The 22,031-nt window shown below is 46.1% G+C and overlaps 1 protein-coding gene across 3 annotated transcripts in view; it reads right to left on the reverse strand.

The window, feature by feature from the left end:
• LOC112080381 (kinesin-like protein KIF26A) overlaps window positions 1-22,031 on the reverse strand; it is a 141,237-nt gene that overhangs the window by 46,996 nt on the left and 72,210 nt on the right. For all 3 annotated transcript variants that reach the window (XM_024146115.2, XM_024146114.2, XM_024146116.2), the window contains exons 3-4: window positions 15,534-16,010; window positions 7,020-7,228 (exon numbers count right to left, since the gene is read on the reverse strand). In XM_024146115.2, the coding sequence (XP_024001883.1) occupies window positions 7,020-7,228; window positions 15,534-16,010 (686 nt within the window). The remainder of the gene's footprint in view (window positions 1-7,019; window positions 7,229-15,533; window positions 16,011-22,031) is intronic.

Consider the following 22,031-nt stretch of genomic DNA (forward strand, 5'->3'; position numbering starts at 1 on the left):
ATCATGTGTTCTGAGTACTCTACATATTTCTGCATTTCATTGACCAGCTTTCATGTTAGTCATAAGGAGGCAAAACAGTTGTTTCTTATGGTTACTTGTCCACAGCTCCAGTAATGAAGCAGCACTTTAAATTCTGACACAAAGACCAGGCAGGTCTTGTTTGGGGAGAGGCTGGATTGTTTCGACTGTAATTACAGGATAATACCTTGCCTTCCCCAACCCACAATCACAGTGATTACAGCAGTACACACACACACTCACCTGGGCAGCAGCAGCTGCAGGGCCGCACAGGGCCGTAAAGACACTTCCTCCTGTGCTGACACTCCTCCAGGGCCACATTCCTAACAGCTGTTATCCCTGTTTCCTCTGGCCGCCCTGCACACCGCCTCTGCAGACAACACTCCTCTTAGCTCTACGGTTTTGCTCTCTGTTACTCAGAACAGCCAAATGTAGTTCTGAGCATTGAGGAAAACTGCTCTGTGTAGTATTCCAGTTGCTTTCCCTCGCCCTCTCTTCTTCCATTCCCCCTCTCTCTGTCTCTTTTTATCCCTCCCTGCATGGGTCCTTAGGGATAGAAAACACACCTCATTCCCAATCAGCAGTATTAATGGAACAGAGGGATGAAGCAGGCGGGTCAGTGCGGCAGCAGTGGCAGCGGAGACACGTCATTTACTGAGCTGCCAGGGCCCCTGCTGTGAGCGGTGCCTGCTCTCATTACTGAACGCTGTGTCAATGGACTAATCACATGCTCCGGCACAAAGCAATCAGTGTTCAGCACGCTAGTGAGCTGAATGAGCATCCCTACTGCCCTCACTCTCTATACTGAGATACAAAACACTGGCACGTGCGTGCCGCACACACACACAACCACACACCACACCACACACACACACACACACACACACACACACACACACACACACACACACACACACACACACACACACACACACACACACACACACACACACACACACACACCACTCTGCTCGGACAGACCCTGACCTTAACACCTTCAGGCTATTTTATTGGCCATCTCATTATTGATCCGGATCAATCTTTCTTTCAGTACACTCTGGTTGATAGGGCAAGAAGAAGGGTTGAATGGCGATTTGTAAAAGTGGAACACTAAACTACTGCGCCTTCGGAAAGTATTCAGACCCTTTGACTTTTTACACATTTGGTTGCGTTACAGCCTTATTCTAAAATTGATTAAATAAATAAAAATCAGGTTTTTAGAAATAGATTATTTAAATAAGTATTCAGACCCTTTGCTATGAGACTCGAAATTGAGCTCAGGTGCATCCTGTTTCCATTGATCATCCTTGAGATGTTTCTACAACATGATTGGAGTCCACCTGTGGTAAATTCAATTGATTGGACATGATTTGGAAAGGCACACACCTGTCTATATAAGGCCCCACAGTTTACAGTGCATGTCAGAGCATAAGCCATGATGTCGAAGGAATTGTCCATAGAGCTCCGAGACAGGATTGTGTCGAGGCATAGATCTGGGGAAGGGTACCAAAGAATGTCTGCAGCATTGAAATGGAAGAAGTTTGGAACCACCAAGACACTTCTTAGAGCTGGTCTCCCAGCCAAAATGAGCAATCGGGGGGAAGGGCCTTGGTCAGGGAGGTGACCAAGAACCCGATGCTCACTCTGACAGAGCTCTAGAATTCCTCTGTGGATTTGGAAGAACCTTCCAGAAGGACAACCATTTTTGCAACACTCCACCAATCAGGCCTTTATTGTAGTGGCCAGACAGAAGCGACTTCTCAGTAAAAGGCACGACAGCCAACTTGGAGTTTGCCAAAAATGCACCTAAACACTCTCAGACCATGAGAAACAAGATTCTCTGGTCTGATGAAACCAAGACTGAACTCTTTAGCCTGAATGCCAAGCGTCACATCTGGAGGAAACCTGGCACCATCCCTACGGTGAAGCATGGTGGTGGCAGCATCATGCTGTGTAGATGTTTTTCAGTGGCAGGGACTGGGAGACTAGTCAGGATCGAGGCTAAGATGAACGAAGCAAAGTACAGGGAGATCGTTGATGAAAACCTGCTTCAGAGCGCCCAGGACCTCGGACTGGGGCGAAGGTTCACCTTCCAACAGGACAACAACCATAAGCACACAGTCAAGACAACACAGGTGTGGCTTTGGGACAAGTCTCTGAATGTCCTTGAGTGGCCCTGCCAGAGCCCGGACTTAAACCCGATCGAACATCTTCGGAGAGACCTGAAAATATCTGTGCAGCAACACTCCCCATCCAACCTGACAGAGCTTGAGAGGATCTGCAGAGAAGAATGGGAAACTCTCCAAATACATGTTTTCCCAGCTTGTAGCGTCATACACAAGAAGACTCAAGGCTGTAATCGCTACCAAAGGTACTTCAACAAAGGTCTGAATAATTATGTAAATGTGATATTTCCTTTTTTATTCCTTTTTGAATAAATTAGCAAAAAATACATTTTAGAATAAGGCCTAACAAAATGTGGAAAAAGTCAAGGGGTCTGAATACTTTCCGAAGGTACTGTATGTAGGGCTGGGCGATATACCGTATCTTATGATATACCGGTATTGATGTAGGGACTGGTTTGGGTTTTTACTTTACCTTCTATACCGGGATTTGAATGTTTGGTTTGTTAAATGTGATATGCCATGTGTAATGTCAATTTTTATAGTTTACTTTGCTACTTGAGTCATCTCTCTCCGCTCTTTCTCTCAGTGCCACTTTCCACACAGACCTAGCCACGCCCCCTGTCACTCAAGGAGCGCATTTGATGTTCCTCAATAATGAGACACTTGCGTTCAGTCTGCATGGTCAGTGCAGCACATGCAACAATGTTGATGACAATGCTGTTTTCACTTCGCTTCTTAATATAAATCCACCAGCGTTCTATAATGACACTATTAGTTTGTTTCTTACGTCAGCAAACAGCTAGTTTGTCTTTTCTCAGCAAGTTGCCCTAAATCTTGTGAGACGCTAATTGTTAGCCGCTAATGCCAATAGCTAGCTAGCAAATGCATGTACTGTATTTATCTCAGTTGAGCAGTGGTGTAAAGTACTTAAGTAAAAATACTTTCAAGTACTACTTAAGTCGCTTTTTTTGGTATCTGTACTTTACTTTACTATTTTTATTTCTTACAACTTTTACTTTTACTTCACTACATTCCTAAAGAAAATTCTGTACTTTTTACTCCATACATTTCCCCTGACACCTAAAAGCACTCGTTACATTTTGAATGCTTAGCAGGACAGGAAAATGGTCCAATTCACGCACTTATCCAGAGAACATCCCTGGTCATCCCTACTGCCTCTGATCTGGAGGACTCACTAAACACAAATGCTTGTTTGTAAATTATGTTTAAGTGTTGGAGTGTGCCCCTGGCTATCCATAAATAAAACAAGAAAATGGTGCCATCTGGTTTGCTAAATATAAGGAATTTTAAATTATTTATATTTTTACTTTTGATACTTAAGTACATTTTATCAATTACATTTACTTTTGATACTTAAGTATATTTAAAACCAAATACGTTTAGACTTTTTCTCAAGTAGTATTTTACTGGGTGATTTTCACTTTCACTTGAGTCATTTTCTATTAATGCATCTTTACTTTTACTCAAGTATGACAATTGGGTACTTTTTCCACCACTGCAATTGAGTGCAGGAAATGTGGAAATTATAAGAGTGCTGAAATTTGTTTTGGTTGAAGTTGAATTGAACACTATAAAACAATCAACAAATTAAAAAAGATAAAGCAGACATCCACCTCAAACCGGGCGTGAAACTGCATATAAACTCTTATTCCATAAATGAACTTGAAATGCTATCTGGCCATGAAATGAGTCCAGCCAAATGTGTGCACTCAGCTACAACATTGGGGATTGGGGGTGGCGGCTCGGAGCAAGGCCTAGGCAATCAGTCTTCCCAGAGGGCACTCCCTCAGGGTCCAGCCGAGACACACTACTACTCCATCAAATTGAGGGCAAAAATACAAGTTTACTTATCCAACACATTGGATAACTCTTATAACGTTTGAGCTGAAGCTCATAAAAAACACAACCTAGGTCACCAGGCTGCTCGTTATGGCGCACACCTGTCACCATCATTACGCACACCTGCGCATCATCAGACTCACCTGGACTCCATCACCTCCCTGATTACCTTCCCTATATATATGCCACTCCCTTTGGTTCCTTCCCCAGGCGTTATTGTTTCTGTTCCAGTGTTAACTCTGTGCGTTGTTCATGTTTCTTGTTTTGCGGTTATTTATTAAAACACTCACTCTCTGAACTTGCTTCCCGACTCTTCCCGCACATCGTTACAGACTCATTGAAATCACCTAGAATGTATGTGTTGCCACCCTAGGATCACTCACTACTCATAAAACAAATGTAGAACTTTTGTTATTCAAAAACTAAAAATACAGTCATACAGTCCAATTTAAAAAAAAATACCGTGATATAATATTTTGGCCATATCACCCAGCCCTAACTGTATGTGAGGCATCTTTATTAGCTTTGACCAAAGCATTCATTTCATTGAACATTACCTCCGGGGTAATGTGAACATTTTATTTTTACTGGCGCTATAAGACCCATTCTTCATGTGTCTGTATGGTGAGTTTGAGAAAATAACTGATTTATGAACAAAAAAAGTGAGGAAAAAATGAAAGCTTAGGTTTGATGAGGAATGAGCAACTAGTAATGAAACGGTAGCAATAGTTCAGCTTCAATTGTTGAATTCATACTGAGGCACATTTCCTGTCTACATAATGACTAGAGACATTCAGAGGGGTTGGGTTAAATGTGAAAGACACATTTCAATTGAATTCAGTTGTACAACTAACTAGGTATCCCCCTTTCCCTTTCCCTTTCCCATTATGAAGAGGGGACTCAACCTTAACCATTTTACATGGGCAGAGAGTAGGGGAGCCACATGAGATAATGCTCTGTGGGAGAATTTTCCCAGCAGTTGACAATAAGAGTAATGGTAGTTGGAGTTTATGGGTTATCAAATTAACATTTATAATAAAATATATTTTCAATGGAACAGACAAGTTTAAAATAATTTCAAATGCTTGATTTTTTAAATGTATCTGCACCAAGAGCCAATCACTGAGATGAACCAGTATTTTCTTTCTTTCTCTTTCCCTCTCTCTCGTTTTTCTCTTTCTTCTCAGAATCTCCATAATTGCATTCTAACAAAAATGTAATCTGTGAGTTGAACAGCTTTCCTGAATGTCTGTGGAGCTACACTCCAGAGGGAAGCAGACACTTTGTTTATTCAGCTCAAATATCCTGCTCTCTGAGCACTGTCACATGGATTTAACACATTTTATCTTTGGAAGACACAAAAAGGAATATTAATTACAAATTAGTTTTCAATCAGCCTCAAAACGTGATTAGGCTAATTTGGTCTTCAGGTTTTTACATTGTTAGAGTGAAGATGAAGATGGTGATGATTACATTCTAGTAATGGAAGCAGTGGAGGTACTTGTGGAGGCAACAGTTGCAGTAACTGAGGAAGTGGGTGTTCTTCCACTCCAGCCCAGTGCATCCCCACCACCTAGCCGTCCACCGCCCTTTCCTGTATCTGTATCTGTACCTGTGGAATGTGATGCTGTTTAAAGCTGACTGAGCCCTGTCATCACCATACGTCTTCTCGCCAAGCAAAACAACGCACATTCTTGGCAGGGAAGTATCTCTGGGATGAAATGAAAGGAGGAACCCTTCAACGCTTACACCACCTCCCCTCCTATCCCACCAGGACACAAATGAGGGGGAAAACAAGTCCCTCTCCCTTCTTTTCCCTCTGTTTCCCTCTGAGAGACACACACAACATGGCTGTCCAGCCTTCGCTTTTTGAGCCCTTGTCCAAAGAAAACAGTAGAAATAATAAATCACCTTCTGAAATTAACCCTGTCCATACCTAGGTCACAGCTCGCCGTTGTTCACGCTTGACCCACCGCCTCGCTCACAGGAAGTGACACGTACAGGAAGTGACACATTTAGAAGAGCATTTGGAATATCCTCCTTGCCAAAGGAGAGGCCCCACAGTCCCAGTCCTATACCCTGACCCCGCTAAAGTTGACAAGGGGAGCTCATTTGGAGCATTTGGAGAGAAAGCTGAGCCGTACTGTCACACTTCACAACGTCCCCCTCGCCTGTGTCCTCTGCCTCCCAGGGTGCAATGCGCTAACAGCCCTATGCATCATCCTTACCAGCTTCCCCCAGTTTCCCTCAGGCTAACATTCATTAGGGCACACAGCTCCTTGGGGAGTTGAGGCTGTACAGGGACGATGAATGTACACACTGACCAACCTGCCTGAGAATCTACCAATGACATCCTTCTGCATTAGAGAAGCCATTGGAGAGCTGTCTGCACTCCCAGTGGAGGCATACATATCACCCAGAGCATTAGTGTTGCCACAGCCAAATGGAGCACTGAGTGTGAGACTGACTACATACAGGGAGCAGTAGACAACTCATTGGGAATTTAGACAATAGCAAGACTGAATACAAGCTAAACTGCACGAGATGCAAAACTGACTGACTTTAAATAGAGCCAAACAAAGAAAACACAGCTGTACATCAAAGAAAAACAAACTGCTTGAACCTAAGCCCTTTTGTGAGACATTATCCATTCATAGGCACTGGTGCCTTGCTAAATGTACACTCACTACATATTCCACACACTGTTCCAGCACAGCCTAAAATCATGCCATAATTCAACCATGGCAAGGACAACATCTTCATGGAATAGGTTCACATCACGCTAGACTCTAGTGCAATAATGAACCATGACCTCATTGTGTGAAGACAAGTCTCCACACAGATCCCTTCCACAGAAGCACGCCATACAGAGGCAACCAACCAAACACGCCTTAAAGCCAACATGATACAGCACAACAGACCATAATCATCATCACTCTCAGCCCTGTGTCAGACTCTCTCTTCAGGTGTGATTTGAGTGAAAGGCGGGTTTTGTGTACTGTGGACGGGGGTTACCTGATGAAGAAGGAGGCTGCAGCAGATGCACTCTGAGTGGAGGTGGGTGTGGAGGTGTGGCCAGGGGCAGGGGGGGTGACGTCACACTGTCCCAGCTGGACGGCGCTCCTCTGTCGGCTGGGGGTCAGACTACAGTTAGAGCTGGGGACAGGGGCCTCCGAAGCAGGGGCAGGGACGTCCCTCTCTACGTCCCCCATCAGACCCTGTGCCTGCAAAGAGACAGACCGAGAGAGACAGACAGAGACACCGACAGAGAGAGACACAGAGAGTTAGCAATGAGTGGGCCTCAAGAGTTAACCACCACTACTGGACCCCAACGCCTCTCTTCCAGCCCATTTACTCCCTCTCTCCTCTCCTCCACCACAGATGGGCAGGCAGCTGCTCTGGCAATCCCAGTAAACGGGTGTCAGCTATTCACCTCAGCAACAACTAACTCCCCACAGGATGGCAAGGGCACTGGACTGGACTGGACTGGACCGGACTGGACTAGACTGGACTGTCCTAGACTGGACTGCACTAGACTGGACTAGACTGGACCGGACTGGACTGGACTGTACTAGACTGGACTAGACTGGACTGGACTGACTTTACTAGACTGGACTGCACTAGACTGGACTAGACTGGACTGGACTGGACTAGACTGGACTGTACTAGACTGGACTGGACTGGACTAGACTGGACTGAACTGGACTAGACTGGACTGTACTAGACTGGACTGGACTAGACTGGACTAGACTGGACTGGACTGAACTGGACTGGACTGCTTGATTCTGGCAACACTAAGGATGATGCACGGTGTGAATGATAATTAAGTGATAGCCAACATCTAATTACAGTTTAGCTGTTAAATCATTGTCCATATACATACATCAGCAGCTAATTTGGCATGTGTGAGCAGCTTTGTAATGCACAGCTTGATTTAAACAGGAAAATAAATATTTACCATCCAACAACAAAATACATCTCCATATCTACACACAAACCATAAGCAGTGGAATACCATAGTAGACGCAACCCTTTTCTCTGATAGGCCCATGATGACTACTGCTCTGTGAAGGTATGCTGAAGGTGCAGATGTAGAGGGGTAACAGAGCATAGCCTGTCTGCAGCGCTGCCTGCCAGCTGGGGTATGAGTCAGGAGCAGAAGGAAGCTGCCTCAGCCTGGCCCCAGGCCCCAGGGGTGGTAAAGACTAGGGGTGATGAGGCAGGTCCCAGGCTGCTCTCGGAGTGCTAGCCTGGGGGAAGGGGGCCAGAGAGTTGGTCTATCTCTGACAAAGTCCACTGATCACCTAGGCAGCCCATAATACACATCCCTGTTCCTACCAGGTTCACCATGACAACACAGGGTTAATCCTCACCCTAACCACGACTATATCCAACTGTACAGTGATCAATGAAACTTGACAAGAACCAGTTTTGTGGGTCAGCCCAAAACAAATGGTATAATTAAGCCTCTAGTTTTCATTTACATTTATCCTGGTGACACCTCCACACTGGGTAACCAGAAACCTGGAGTCAAACACGGCATGAGGCTTCACAGTATATATTTTGTCAACACTATCCAGTCCCTCTGCACATTTACTTGCTCAATGTTTGCCCTAGATTCATGTTTGGCAAGTAAAATAACATAATTTACAATATTTTTATACAGTGTTCTACTGGTGTACGCCATCTATTAACGGAGGCTGATAGCTGAACTATTTATTTGACATAGCTGACATGCGAGTGCTATACATCAATATGCAGGGGCATACATTCAGACATTCACATGAACACAGGCACCTCCGGCAGTAGGGCTATACCTCAGCACAAGCACTGACACTATAAGCTTGTTATGAGCAACAGAATCAAATGTGGTTGTTTTGAATCCCAAGGGAATTGCTCATTGACTGTACCTCAGAGAGCCATTTGTGCTTGCCACTTCTTCTTATTAATAATTACATTAACTTATTTTTGTTAGATGCCAGACACCTGTGTTGTGTTGTTCCGGATATCCATGGAAATAAGACTAATCATTGAACATGCTTATTTAGGCATTTTGGCTGTGTTGAAAGTCCAACATTGTGGTTGGTGGGTTGTGAGACAGCGAGGGCCTCTTGTACGTGTACATGTCAGGGTTATGATTTGTGAAGTGCGTGATGGAGAGACGAGGTGCAAACTGAAATGAGCCGAGCGTAGATTCTTCACACGCACCTGGCGGAGCGGAAAGACTCACGACAGCAGGCGGGTGTCCGTGACAGGACAGGAACTCAACCCATACCAGAGAGGTGTACCCATGTCACATCATCCAGAAAGACTGAAATACTTCACACACTTAGGCAGGAAGCCTATCTGGACAGCTCATCCACAACCCTGTCATAGATTAAGCCAATTGTGGTGTCAGGTTTTAGAATCAAAATGGCAGCAGGTTTGAGGAGCCCATTGATGGTAGGGTGTGAGGGTGGCGGAGGGATGTTGTGGGGTGTAACCAGAATAAACAGCTCACTGTAACACACACAGACACCCATATGATTTTGAAAAACAAATCATAATGCCTGTCAGGAGAGAGACTCAGGACTTAAGCTCTTCAAGTAACCTCCTCTACAAGGCAGTAGGCCAGTAAGGCCACTGCTGTCCCTGGTTAAGGGCCCTGGTCAGGTAATTAGGCACTGACAGTGGTGCCATGTGTCCAGCGCCATTTACACTGAGTGTCAGTAATGAGGGGACCTACCACCATTCAACGCCCAACCCCTTGGCCCCCCGCACAGTCGATAGCTCCTGTTTCCCAGCAATGAGGGGGAGAAGAAGAGACAGCATGATTTCAACAGACTCTCAGGCCAGCTGGGCTCAGTGACTCCCTGCCCATCAGCATTCTAAAGAGCAAGCGCTTCTCAGAGCCGGAGCCTAGTAGGGATCCCCGGTGACCTCTGATCCCACTGTCCGACAGGCCATTGCTGAGGTGAAATGAACCCTGCTAATCTGGGCCCGTCCTGATCCAATGGCTTCAGCAACAACTTCAAATGGTGGAGGAGGAGTGTATACAGTAGATGGATCACTGGGATGCACAACAATAAATCCATTTCTTTCTTGATTTTCCTTAAATGTTGCCCTAGAAAATGTTTTTAGACTGAACAGTATAGGAGGACTCATCAGAAAAGAGCTTCACTCACTCTCTCCCTCCTCTATCCTTCAAGCTCTCTCTCTCTCCTCTATCGTTCACTCTCTCATTCCTCCTCTATCCTTCACTCTCTCTCTCTCTCCCCTATCCTTTACTCACTCGCTCCCTCCTCTATGCTTCACTCACTCTCTCCCTCCTCTATCCTTCACTCTCTCTCTCTCTCCCCTATCTTTTACTCACTCTCTCCCTCCTCTATGCTTCACTCACTCTCTCCTCCTCTATCCTCACTCTCTCTCTCTCTCCCTATCCTTCACTCTCTCTCTCTCTCTCCCTATCCTTTACTCACTCTCTCCCTCCTCTATGCTTCACTCACTCTCTCCCTCCTCTATCCTTCACTCTCTTCTCTCTCTCCTATCCTTTACTCATCTCTCCTCCTCTATGCTTCACTCACTCTCTCCCTCCTCTATCCTTCACTCTCTCTCTCCCTCCTCTATCCTTCACGCTCTCATTCCCTCCTCTATCCTTCATTCTCTCTCTCCCTCTATCCTTCACGCACTCTCTCCCTCTATCCTTCACTCACTCTCTCCCTCCTCTATCCTTCATTCTTTCTCTCCCTCCTCTATCCTTCACTCTCTCTCTCCCTCCTCTGTCATTCACTCACTCTCTCCCTCTTCTATCCTTCACTCTCTCTCTCCCTCTATCCTTCTCTCTCTTTCTCTCTCACTCTCGCTCTCCACCATCATTCACTCTCTCTCTCTCCCTGTGTGGCAGGGTGCCATGCAGGCCCAGCTGTACTGTGGCAGACAGCAGCCCATATGGTCCATTGGGCTTCCAGTGGGTACCAGACGAGTGAGAGGTCACACAGGGCCACTAGCGGCCAACAACACACTCTAAACCCCCAGGATCAAGAGCACACGGTTTTAGCAGATTAGCGTGCATTTGATTGTGGAGCAGAGGGCAAATCACAGATTTGTGTCAATCAATTCGTCATTTTGTAGTGTCCACTGTTAAGTTCAGTATTCACTACTCACACTGTTGTCTGCACTGCTTAGAATGACGGAGTTGTTAATCTAACTAAATCCGACATCAGAGGTTAGAACTCATAAGTGAGTGTGTTAAATTATCAACTGAGGGGGGAATTCAACAACAGATGCTTTGATTTTGCTTCATCAGGTTTTTGGGAGACTGGAGTTCTCTAGCGGACCTCCCAGAGGACGGATGTGTTGTTTCCTCCATTTAACCCAAATATGACTCAGTCTGAGCCCATTGCTCCAGCTATTAACTGTAGTGTAAATGAACACACATTTAATTCCAAGCCAGAGCCTTTTCACTGTATGAAAGTTTCATGGTGTCCTATAATGGGCTGTGTGCTGGTAGACTAGATAGAGCCTTAAGGCTGGCACACATCACACCGAAAATGAATCTAGCGTTCGTCTGCCGATCACGCGATTTTATTTGTCAAATCGGTGAGCACACGGTTCACAAATTACGTTCACGGGTGCTAAGTACTCCCGGCCAGCAAACGCTATTGGTGTGTCTGGGCCGTAAAGCCCTCGGAATAAAACACTCTGTAAGATTGCTGTCAAACAGGTGGCATCTCCCTTCCTTTGTCTGCACTACAGAGCTCAACACTCGTCCCACAAAGTATTCAAGTGGGGAATTGTGTATTAAAGCACTTGCCTTTAGATCACAGCGCAGCTCCAAATCATCTGTGGCCTGTGCAGGTTTTTGTCATTCTGAGGGATCTTGTTTTAATGAAAGAAATGGACTTTAGAAAGTAACACCAGGCACATTTCTGCTGTTTGTATCGTGGTATCCTGAAGGAACATGTGTCTCTGAGGAGGCCCAGGCTCAGCCGTGTGGCATTGTGCAACACTTCATCCTAGCTCCCATCGGCTCTAATTGCTTTTAGACACATAGGAGAACACAAGTCAGTCTCTCTCAGCCTTTATGCAAGGCCTTTTGATTTGCCCTAGATTGCACACATGCTAAAAGATTCTGGAAGCCTCACATAAACTGCCACTAAAAGCACTTGTTGACAGTTAAAGAGGAAAACCTGTTAGTAATCTTCAGAGTCCAGAATGAGGAATAACACTGACGGATGCCGTAATTGAGTGCAATTTTCGAGACAGCGATTTTCAATGCCATATTAAGTAGAAGCACCCAAAACAGAAATAAAATGGAGGAGCCATAAACAGCTTCTGATTGAGAACATAAAAATGACAGAAGTAGAAAATATTAGCAATTGACGACTGCTTTTAGCTCAGTGTTCTCAGACTCCCTAGTGTAGAATGTCACAGCAATGTATAAGAGACAGGTAGAGGCTTGGTCCAGATGTCCCTCTCTCTCTTTCTTCAATATAAAGGACAACAATCTATAATGTCATGCCCTGACCATAGAGAACCATTGTTTCTCTATGGTATAGTAGGTCAGGGCGTGACTAGGGGGTGATTTAGTATATGTTGTATTCTAGTTTATTATTTCTATGTGGGTATTCTAGTTTTCATATTTCTAGGTTGGTGTGCTTGATATGGTTCCCAATTAGAGGCAGCTGGTTATCGTTGTCTCTAATTGGGGATCATATTTAAGTAGCATTTTTTCCACCTGTGTTTTATGGGATATTGTTTTGAGGTAGCACCTCTGTAGTCACGGTTCGTTGTTAGTTTATTGTTTATTTGTTTTTGTCTTTGCTAAGTTTCACTTTATCATTCAATTATGTGGAACTCAACATCCGCTGCGCCTTGGTCCGGTATTTATTCCAGCGAACGTGACAGAATATCCCACCTTAACAGGACCAAGCAGCGTGCCTGGGAGGAGATGGCATCCTGGACTTGGGAGGAAGTCTTGGCAAGACACGAAATTCTGCTGTGGAAACAGACGACAGGAGAGTGGGGAGGACAGCGACGACGCCGAGGTTCGCGGCCACATAAAAAGCCCAAAAAACTGCCCAAAAATATTTTTTGGGGGGGGCACAAACGGTGGTCGACGGAGCCGAGGAGTGAACCAGAGCCAGTCTGGGAGAAGAGGGAGAAGATGCACGACATTTGCCCTAAGGAGCGTGTAATCAGTTTAATGCCACCTGAGTCAGTTCCCCGTACTCGTCCTGAGGAGCGTGCTATTAGTCTGGTGAAATCTGTGCCGGTTCTACGCACCAGGTCTCCAGTGCGCCTCCACAGCCCAGTACGTCCTGTGCCAGCTCCTCGCACTCACCGTGTGAAGTGTGTCATCGAACCGCTACCATTGATGCCGGCTATACACACCAGGTCTCCAGTACGTCTCCACAGCCCAGTACGTCTTGTGCCGGCTCCACGCACTAGGCTTCCAGTGCGCCTTCCCAGTCCGGTACATCCTGTGCCTGCTCCCTGCACTCGCCCTGAAGTGCGTGTCTCCAGTCCGGTACCACCTGTGCCGGCTCCACGCAGCAGGCCTCCAGTGCGATCCCCCAGTCCGGTACGCCCTGTGCCATCTCCCCGCACTCACCCTGAAGTGCGTGTCACCTGTCCGGTGCCACCTGCACCGGCCCCACGCAACAGGCCTCCAGTGCGCCTTCCCAGTCCAGAGCTTCCGGCGACGGTTCCCAGTCCAGAGCTTCCGGCGACGGTTCCCAGTCCAGAGCTTCCGGCGACGGTTCCCAGTCCAGAGCTTCCGGCGACGGTCCACAGTCCGGAACCTCAAACGACGGTCCACAGTCCGGAACCTCAAACGACGGTCCACAGTCCGGAAACGCTCAAACGACGGTTCACAGTCCGGAACCTCAATCGACGGTCCACAGTCCGGAACCTCCTGAGACGGTCCGGAACCTCCTGAGACGGTCCAACCAGGTCCGGAACCTCCTGAGACGGTCCACAGTCCGGAACCTCCTGAGACGGTCCACAGTCCGGAACCTCCTGAGATGGTCCACAGTCCGGAGCTTCCAAACACGGCGTTCAGTCCTGCTCCATGGCAGGAGCCTTCCTATGCACTGATGTCCAGTCCAGATCTGGTGTCCAGTCCCGCTTCATGGCAGGAGCCTTCTTTGACACCGAGGTCCAGTCCAGGCACAGTGTTCAGCCCGGGTCCATGGTTGGATCCACGAGATGAGCAGGCTCTTCGGCCTGCACCAGAGCCGCCACCAAAGCTGGCGGATCCACGAGCTGAGCGGGTTCTTCATCCCGCACCAGAGCCGCCCCCGATGCTGGCGGATCCGCGGGATGAGCAGTTTCTTTGTCCCGCACCAGAGCCGCCTCCGACGCTGGCGGATCCGCGGGATGAGAGGGTTCTTACATTGTTGAGAGGGTTCATTGTTTCTCTATGGTATAGTAGGTCAGGGCGTGACTAGGGGGTGATTTAGTATATGTTGTATTCTAGTTTATTATTTCTAGGTTGGTGTGCTTGATATGGTTCCCAATTAGAGGCAGCTCGTTATCGTTGTCTCTAATTGGGGATCATATTTAAGTAGCATTTTTTCCACCTGTTTTATGGGATATTGTTTTGAGTTAGGGCACGTAGCACCTCCGTAGTCACGGTTCGTTGTTAGTTTATTGTTTATTTGTTTTTGTCTTTGTTAAGTTTCACTTTATCATTAAATTATGTGGACCTCAACATCCGCTGCACCTTGGTCCGATATTTATTCCAGCGAACATGACACATAATGATAACCCTGGAATAAAGTATATTACAAGACATGGGGAATTGTCACGACTTCAGCCGAAGTCGGTACGTCTCCTTGTTCGGGCGGCGTTCGGAGATCGACGTCACCGGCGTTCTGGCCATTTGTCTTTGTCTTACACACCTGGTTTCAATCCCCCAATTACTTTATTATTATTATTTAACCCTCTGTTCCCCCATGTTTGTTTGTGAGTAATTGTTTATTGTATTGCGGTCCGTATTTGTGGCCTTGTATTTATACGACGTGTATTGTGATATATTTGAGTAAAATTGCTTTCATTACTCATATCTGCTGTCCTGCGCCTGACTCATCTCACCAGCTACACACAGACGCTTTACAGGAATATGTCTGTATGGAGCAATATACTGTAGTAGGCCTGAGACGAGAGTTAGAGGAAGATTGTAAGGTGGTCATTGGTTCTAAGCTGCCCTTGAGGAGGAGGTCTGTACGTTAGTCTTGGTCTCCCCAAGTAGCCAGTACCACCCAGGAGCCATGACTCCTGAGGAATGAGAGGTCACCTCTCCTGCAGAGTTCTGAGGCTCAGGGTCTGAGTGAGGTTCTTCTCATTTCTCTAAAGGTCTGAGATGTAATCATTCCATTGTCAGACTTTGTTCACTCAAAGTTCTCAAGCCAAGGTTCACAAATAACTTTGAAAACAACATTGACAAGAGTAACAAGCTGTCTATACAAAATTTTCCTAGATGTGCTTTGACATAGTGTATCTGTATCAATAGTGATAATGATGAGTTTTGAAGGTCTGAATACATACTGGGCTGGGCTGAGGGAGGAAGTTGTTGACTCTGGAGATGCTCCACATGCCCTCAAGGTACTGCTGGGCCTGGATAGTGACCGATCCCAGGGTTCCTGTCAGCTGCCCTCCCCCCATCGTCACCTGGACACTGGTCTTGGGCCCAGCAGAGACAGAGGAGCCCTGCGGACAGCCCTGCCCCCTGTGCCAACTCTCCCTCAGAGGCAGGATGGTGTGGGCTTGGGCGTGGGCTTTGGAAGGCTGCCTCACATGGGCACTGGAGGAGGAGAGTGTCAGTTTATGAGGTTGCCCAGAAAGGGTGGTGGAGGGCAGAGCAGGCATGGCGTGGCTCAGGGTCAGGGCCGCGGGCGGGGCGCCTACTGTCTGCAGGGCCTCCTGCCTCAGCTGGTGGAGAGGCGTAGAACACACCTGACAGCAGCCCTCATGGCTCCCAGGCACTTGGAGCTGGTCGAATAGGAAGGCTGCGTAGCCAGGATCCTGCAGAGGAAATAAAGAGAGAGACTTAACATGGTCCCATTCAGAGAAAACCATGGTAGACTACGTCATATCTCCATATCAGTTTGATTGGGGGGTTTCCTTGATGTTGTTAATATTTTCCAGGTGTGTCAGACAGTGGCTATTGGTGTGGTCCCTCCCGGAGGCTGCCCTTTGTGATCCTAGCTCTACCTCCCTCCCTCCCCTAACCACATTCACATCCTCCCCCTCAGGAACACAGTTTGTCTAAAGCTGCAACCAGAGACAGCAGATCATGTTGCTGGTGGATGCGCCTGCCTGGGCCTTGTACCCAAGTCAAACAACAGGGGCAAATCAGAAGAGGTAACGAAAAGGGAGTTTGAGGGATTAGTGGGAGAGACTCCACCAAATCAAAGTCTGTGCATTCCTTTGGAACACCAACTCAGCCAGACTCTTCTCCAACTTTCTCCAAGGCTGCTTAAGGCCACAGAACCTGAATAAGGGTTTTACACTGCACCAAATTAGAGAAGGAAACCAGTGGAGGTTTGTCCTTTCCCTCTGCCTGTTAAAAGACTCCCTGGAGTGTCCCTCGCAGTTGGGTAGGAAGGGAGTTGTGGGGGTTTAGAGAGGGAACCACAAAATAAAACAACAGCTGAGCCGATCCTAGGAGCTCAGAGCGTGCTATTTACATATTATGATAGTCAGTATGAAAACATACGGTAAGACGCCCAGCGTGAAGAAAGATTCTCCTCCTGACAGCTAGAGGCTCATAGAGTCTCTGACGATCACTCACAGCACCCAGCCTTTCACTAGTGATTACAAGTCACGTCATCGCTGCTTTTCCTCATCATGCAAGTGAAGTTCTAACACCCCTTTTTTTAAATTATTATAATTTTATTTTTATTATTATTATGTTGTTGTTGTTTACCCCTTTTTCTCCCCAATTTCATGATATCCAATTGGTAGTTACACTCTCAAATACTCTGTGTACACAGACGTAAACGCAGACACACACAGACGCGTTCACACACACACACAAACACAAACACATACACAAACACAAACTCACAAACACACAGTCCCAGTCTCTGAAGGGGTATAAAGGTGCGGTAACCTCCCACCCATTGGAGTGGAGCTCTAAGACAAAAGCCCACATATACATATTGTTTATGAGGCCTCTGTTACAGTGAACCTCTGTGGTGATCAGGAGGAGTGAGACGGCCTGGCCAAACAACAATACACTGCTTTTAATGCAGTGCCACTTAATACAGCAGGCCCAATATAACAGTCTCCATAGAGACACAACCCATAGACTTTAAATCTCCTCCCTCTGAAGGCAGCTCAATACAGAGACTTTTAGGTGACCTCTATCTTATCTCTTTATACTGTAGGTATCCTTATACCTACAGTATAAATGGGTATCATTACAGAGAGAATACAAACTGACCAGTTTCTCTATCCTTATGTGTATATTGCACTTCACATCCTTTTATAAGGGCCGTGACGATACCAGTATCACAACGTTTTTTCCATGGCAAAAATGAAAACACAAAGCAGACCAAACTCTTTTTAAAAACCTGCTGTATGTCACATATTGTGTCCTATAGCTTCTAAAATAAATACATGTGACTCTGCTTCTAACATTAAGCATGAAACACACTGAGATTCTCACAGCTGATAGACTGCCGGTACTTATCACAGTGGGAGGCCGTTCCTTCTCTTGCTAAGTCAAAAGCGGTACCTGATGCGTGCCGACCCGATAGCGACAAACTTGCCATTTCTATTTGTAGAATTGCAATGCTCCTCAGTGGCCAACAACTTCACTTTGAGCCAATCAGAGAGCACGGGAGAGCCAACCCATTTTAGAAATTTTTAATAGAGGGCATTTTCTACGTAAATCCAGGGACGAGCCAGTCACACTTCATATGCAATGTAGGCTATGGGATGGTAGCTAGCTAATTGTACATACGCAATGCATACAACCCTAAATACTTCCTCCAAGCTAGCTAACCACTGTAGCTAGTATTGACATTATAATTAAATCACAATGGATTAGCTAGTTCCAATGAAACAGCTGGCTGTGTTAGCTGCCAAGTTAGTGCAGTGTTCCTAGCTAGCTAGCTATGTTGTGCTAGCTAGGGAATATGCTAATGTTAGCTAGCTAAACATTTGGCTATTGGCTGGCACTGGCAGTATGGGATAATCATCTTGCTAGGTAGTTATCTAGCTGTGACCATCTGATTAGTATCAACAAGGGCGTTCTAAAAATTTCAACATTTGCGCACATAGCTTGGAATCTAGACCATAAGCAATACGCACGGATGTACATTACTAAACAACGCTACAGACACGTTCTGGTTTGGAGTATTTTAACAAGGCTGAGTGGCTGACGACTTCCAAGGTCTTTGCTGTGTGAACACAAAAGAGATTGACTGCCAACACTGTTAAGGGGTGCAAAGTACTGTCGGCAGGAAAACGTTTGACAATCCTACAGGTGTGTCTGAGCTTTTAGGGCTGTTTTCCTAAAGTTAAATCTGCTTCATGTTTTGTTTACTTGTCACGATACTAACGAGTATTGCGATACTGGTATGATCCCGGCCCTGCTCTTTCTAACTAACAGCCAAGCAAGGGCAGGGGACATCATCATCTTCATTTGGTCCCTGAGTCTCTAAGCAGAGTCCCTATATCTCACTGATCTACCCACAGTACTGATCCAGCCCTCATGATGAGAGAGATAGATCACCAAGCAGATTATCTAGAGAGAGGACAACAGAGCACATAGGCCTGCCCAAGGAGAGGCTGCTGCTCGGATTGGCCCTGGGCAGGACACGACTATGCTGGTCCTCTTGCAATATGGATTTTCATGGGATAAAATGGGCTTAATACTATATACTTAGTGATATACTCTGATAAATGATTAATTACATGATACTGACACTATTGGCAATGCATAGCTAGTATGTAAAGCTGGGATAGTTGGGATAACTAGCTCATACTGTAGATCATCCTACATAGTGTTGGGTGGGGTTATGTTGGCTAATGCAGGATATGTTAGCTACAATTATCCTCTTAGGAGGATTTAGGAGGAAATTCACATGAACATGCATTTATGTAAAGAGGCTTAAAATGTAAACACCATTGAGCTTTGGAGAAAGACACTGATACGTATGAGGGATCTAATGTGAAGGCATTCTATTTCAACCCGTTTAACAGAGGGCCGTTTCTGAACTCACCAGGTCTGTGACAAATCAGGGGAGAAATCAGAGAGAGAGAGAGAGCGGGGATAACATATCACCACGGACACGCTTCAGTCTGGAAAACGTATTTGGTTGTGAGCAGTCATAATCAGAGTAACCCACCCTGGTTTCATCGGCTCCACCCATTCCTCACCCCTCACCCTCCCACCAAGCCAACCCTATCCCACCTCAGGGCATGACTATATGGAATAAATCAATTCCTCTTTCCTTCTCTCTCTCCCATACATCCTATACCTTCCTCCCTCCATGTATTGTTAGGTGTTGATTTAGGAGTGCCAATAAAACCAGCCACAAAGCTCAGCCCATCTGCTATTCTGGAGGTTCTGGAGGTTAGCGAGTGAGTTTCCCTTGTAAAGCTGTCTGTCTGTGAGCATTATGCTCTGGGGAAGAGTGAGCTAGAGGTCAGGGGTAGGAAGTGGATCATGGTGATGCTGATGGTGATGATGATGGTTATGATAGTGGAGATGATGATGCTAGCCCATCTTTGAGGTGGAGAGTCTGAAGGGCAGATAATATGTGATTATCTCCACATCAGGTATGAGGAAAGCAAGCCGTGAATCAAAAATAATCCGAAAGGGCATGACCTTGACTCTCTGTCTGTCTGTTGTTTTAAGATTTCTTAAAAGATTTCAGCCTGAACTGCAGCCTGTCAAAACTCTCAGAAATGCACACCTCAAAAATGAATGCTGTCTGTAGGAAGCGGTTTCCAATTTCTGTTTCCTAGGTGATATCTGATTCCGATGTACAGATAACGAAATTGGATTGTACAGGCAAGTTCCAAGATATTTTTTATCACAAACCGATGACCCAAGGAAGTTGTGTAATTCCTAATGTGGAATACATGAGACGTGACATACTGTACTATGCATGTATTGAGGCCTGATGCGTTTATTTTATTATACATGTGATCTATTGCTGACAGGTGCAAGTGAGTGTAAAAAATAGTCCAGTTTGAGAGCTGCATCAACACAATACAAGTGTTCCATCCATTGATAGGGACATGAAGGCCTGAGCTTCTTCAACCATTGTTGGGTACAAGTGGAAGACCACTAGGCTTCAGAGCACAAGCACTCTAGAAAGAGAGGGAGCATGAGTTAGGGACATGGAGAGAGAGAGAGGGAGGAAGGTTGGGGTTGTGCCCCTTGCCTGGGGGCTTGTGGGTCACTGTGTTGGTTTACTGACTGTCGACGAGGATCTTTATTAAACTCTGGGGACGAATTAAGTCACATGCTGTGGCCTTATTATGGAAAATAGGCCAGCATGCAATGGAAAAGAAGTGCCTGTGGAATCTACATTTACCGTCTGATGAAATTCAGCCATAGATCGGCCGACCGGATACAGAAAGCCGAACCATGACTTACTTAAATAAGGAAGCGGTCATAGCGATTTCAAACGCATGAGGCCCCTTGTCAGACTAAAGACTTTCAGACACACTCCATTAAAAGTAGAACACGCTTGGAAACAATATTTTATATTCCATTGAGTTGCGGAGCGCCTGTCAGATGAGGAGCAGTGACCTTCACCACAGAGCAGGTCTCTGTGTTGTGGTGGCCATTCAGTTAAAGGAAGCAAGAGGCAGTACAGCCACAGCACACCCAAAAGTTGACTTCATAAGATTCAATTGTGCAATCTCCTATTCCTTCCTTCTTTCTTCCAGTTTTTTCCTACACTATTGTACAGGGAAACTTTCCCCCGATGACTCAGTAGGTCAACACAGTGCTGTCTTTCCACACTAGAGCCCATTCCCAACAGTATTATTGCTGTTAAAACAATAGAATACGGCAGAGTTTTTCATACTTACTATAACGGCGTATAAAACCAACAGGACCACACAACAACACAGCTGCTTCATCTAATGCCTGGAAATCCTCCACTCTCCCTTCTCTTATTTCTCCATAAGGACAGCTTAAGAAAGTCTGAGCCATATCTGTTTACTTGTTCTCTGACACCTTTTGCCCTGTCAGTAGTACTGTCCCAGTGTGTTTCAATGGGACTAGGCCCCAATAAACCACAGGAGCCTACAGACAGATCCCACAGTGAGGACGAGAGCTGCCAACAGGCCTACTTTCCCACAGGTAGCCTGGGCTCTCCCTGACAGCCAGGCCAGAGACAAACGAGCACAGCTGCAGGCCTGCCCTGGGTGACCACAGGCCATTAAGACAGATTACATTCCCAGGATAAAAGGACCACATCTAGCGGTAATCCCTCCCCTTCATACCCTCAACTCTCTCACCCCTCAGCCATCCCCTGGAGTAGCAGTGGGCTGGCCAGCCTCAGCAGACCCGTAGATCTAATTTGACTTCAGGAGCAGTTAATGCTGAACCACCAGTAGAAGCAGAGGACAACAGATCATTAAGTTTAACCACCCAGGTCCTGTGCTGTGGAGCTAGAGAAGACAATGAGTCAGGATATCACACTAGCATGCTGTTTACCTCTGTGGAAACGTCTCCTGTGCCACACAAATTGGGAGGGTCATCAAACCACATCAAATAGATGTTCACTGCTGCCTGCCTGCCTGTCTGTCTGTAGCACACAGACCACTTTCCCAAGCAGAAACTCTGTATTAGCAACAGCATTGGAGTTTTGTTATTTGTCTGCATGACAAAATAAGAACATAATTCCAGAGATAGAATATCCACCACTGAAGTACTTAATTCACACCTGACTAAACAAAATAACTAAGTTCTCAGTTGAAGTAGCTTATTAACATCGCTACAGTACTCTAGACTGCCCTATTTTCATGATTCATGATGATATCTGGACCCCATTAAGTAATGGAAAACAAAAC

The sequence above is a fragment of the Salvelinus sp. IW2-2015 genome, unplaced genomic scaffold, assembly GCF_002910315.2.
Source record: "Salvelinus sp. IW2-2015 unplaced genomic scaffold, ASM291031v2 Un_scaffold16299, whole genome shotgun sequence".
Classification (NCBI taxonomy): domain Eukaryota; kingdom Metazoa; phylum Chordata; class Actinopteri; order Salmoniformes; family Salmonidae; genus Salvelinus; species Salvelinus sp. IW2-2015.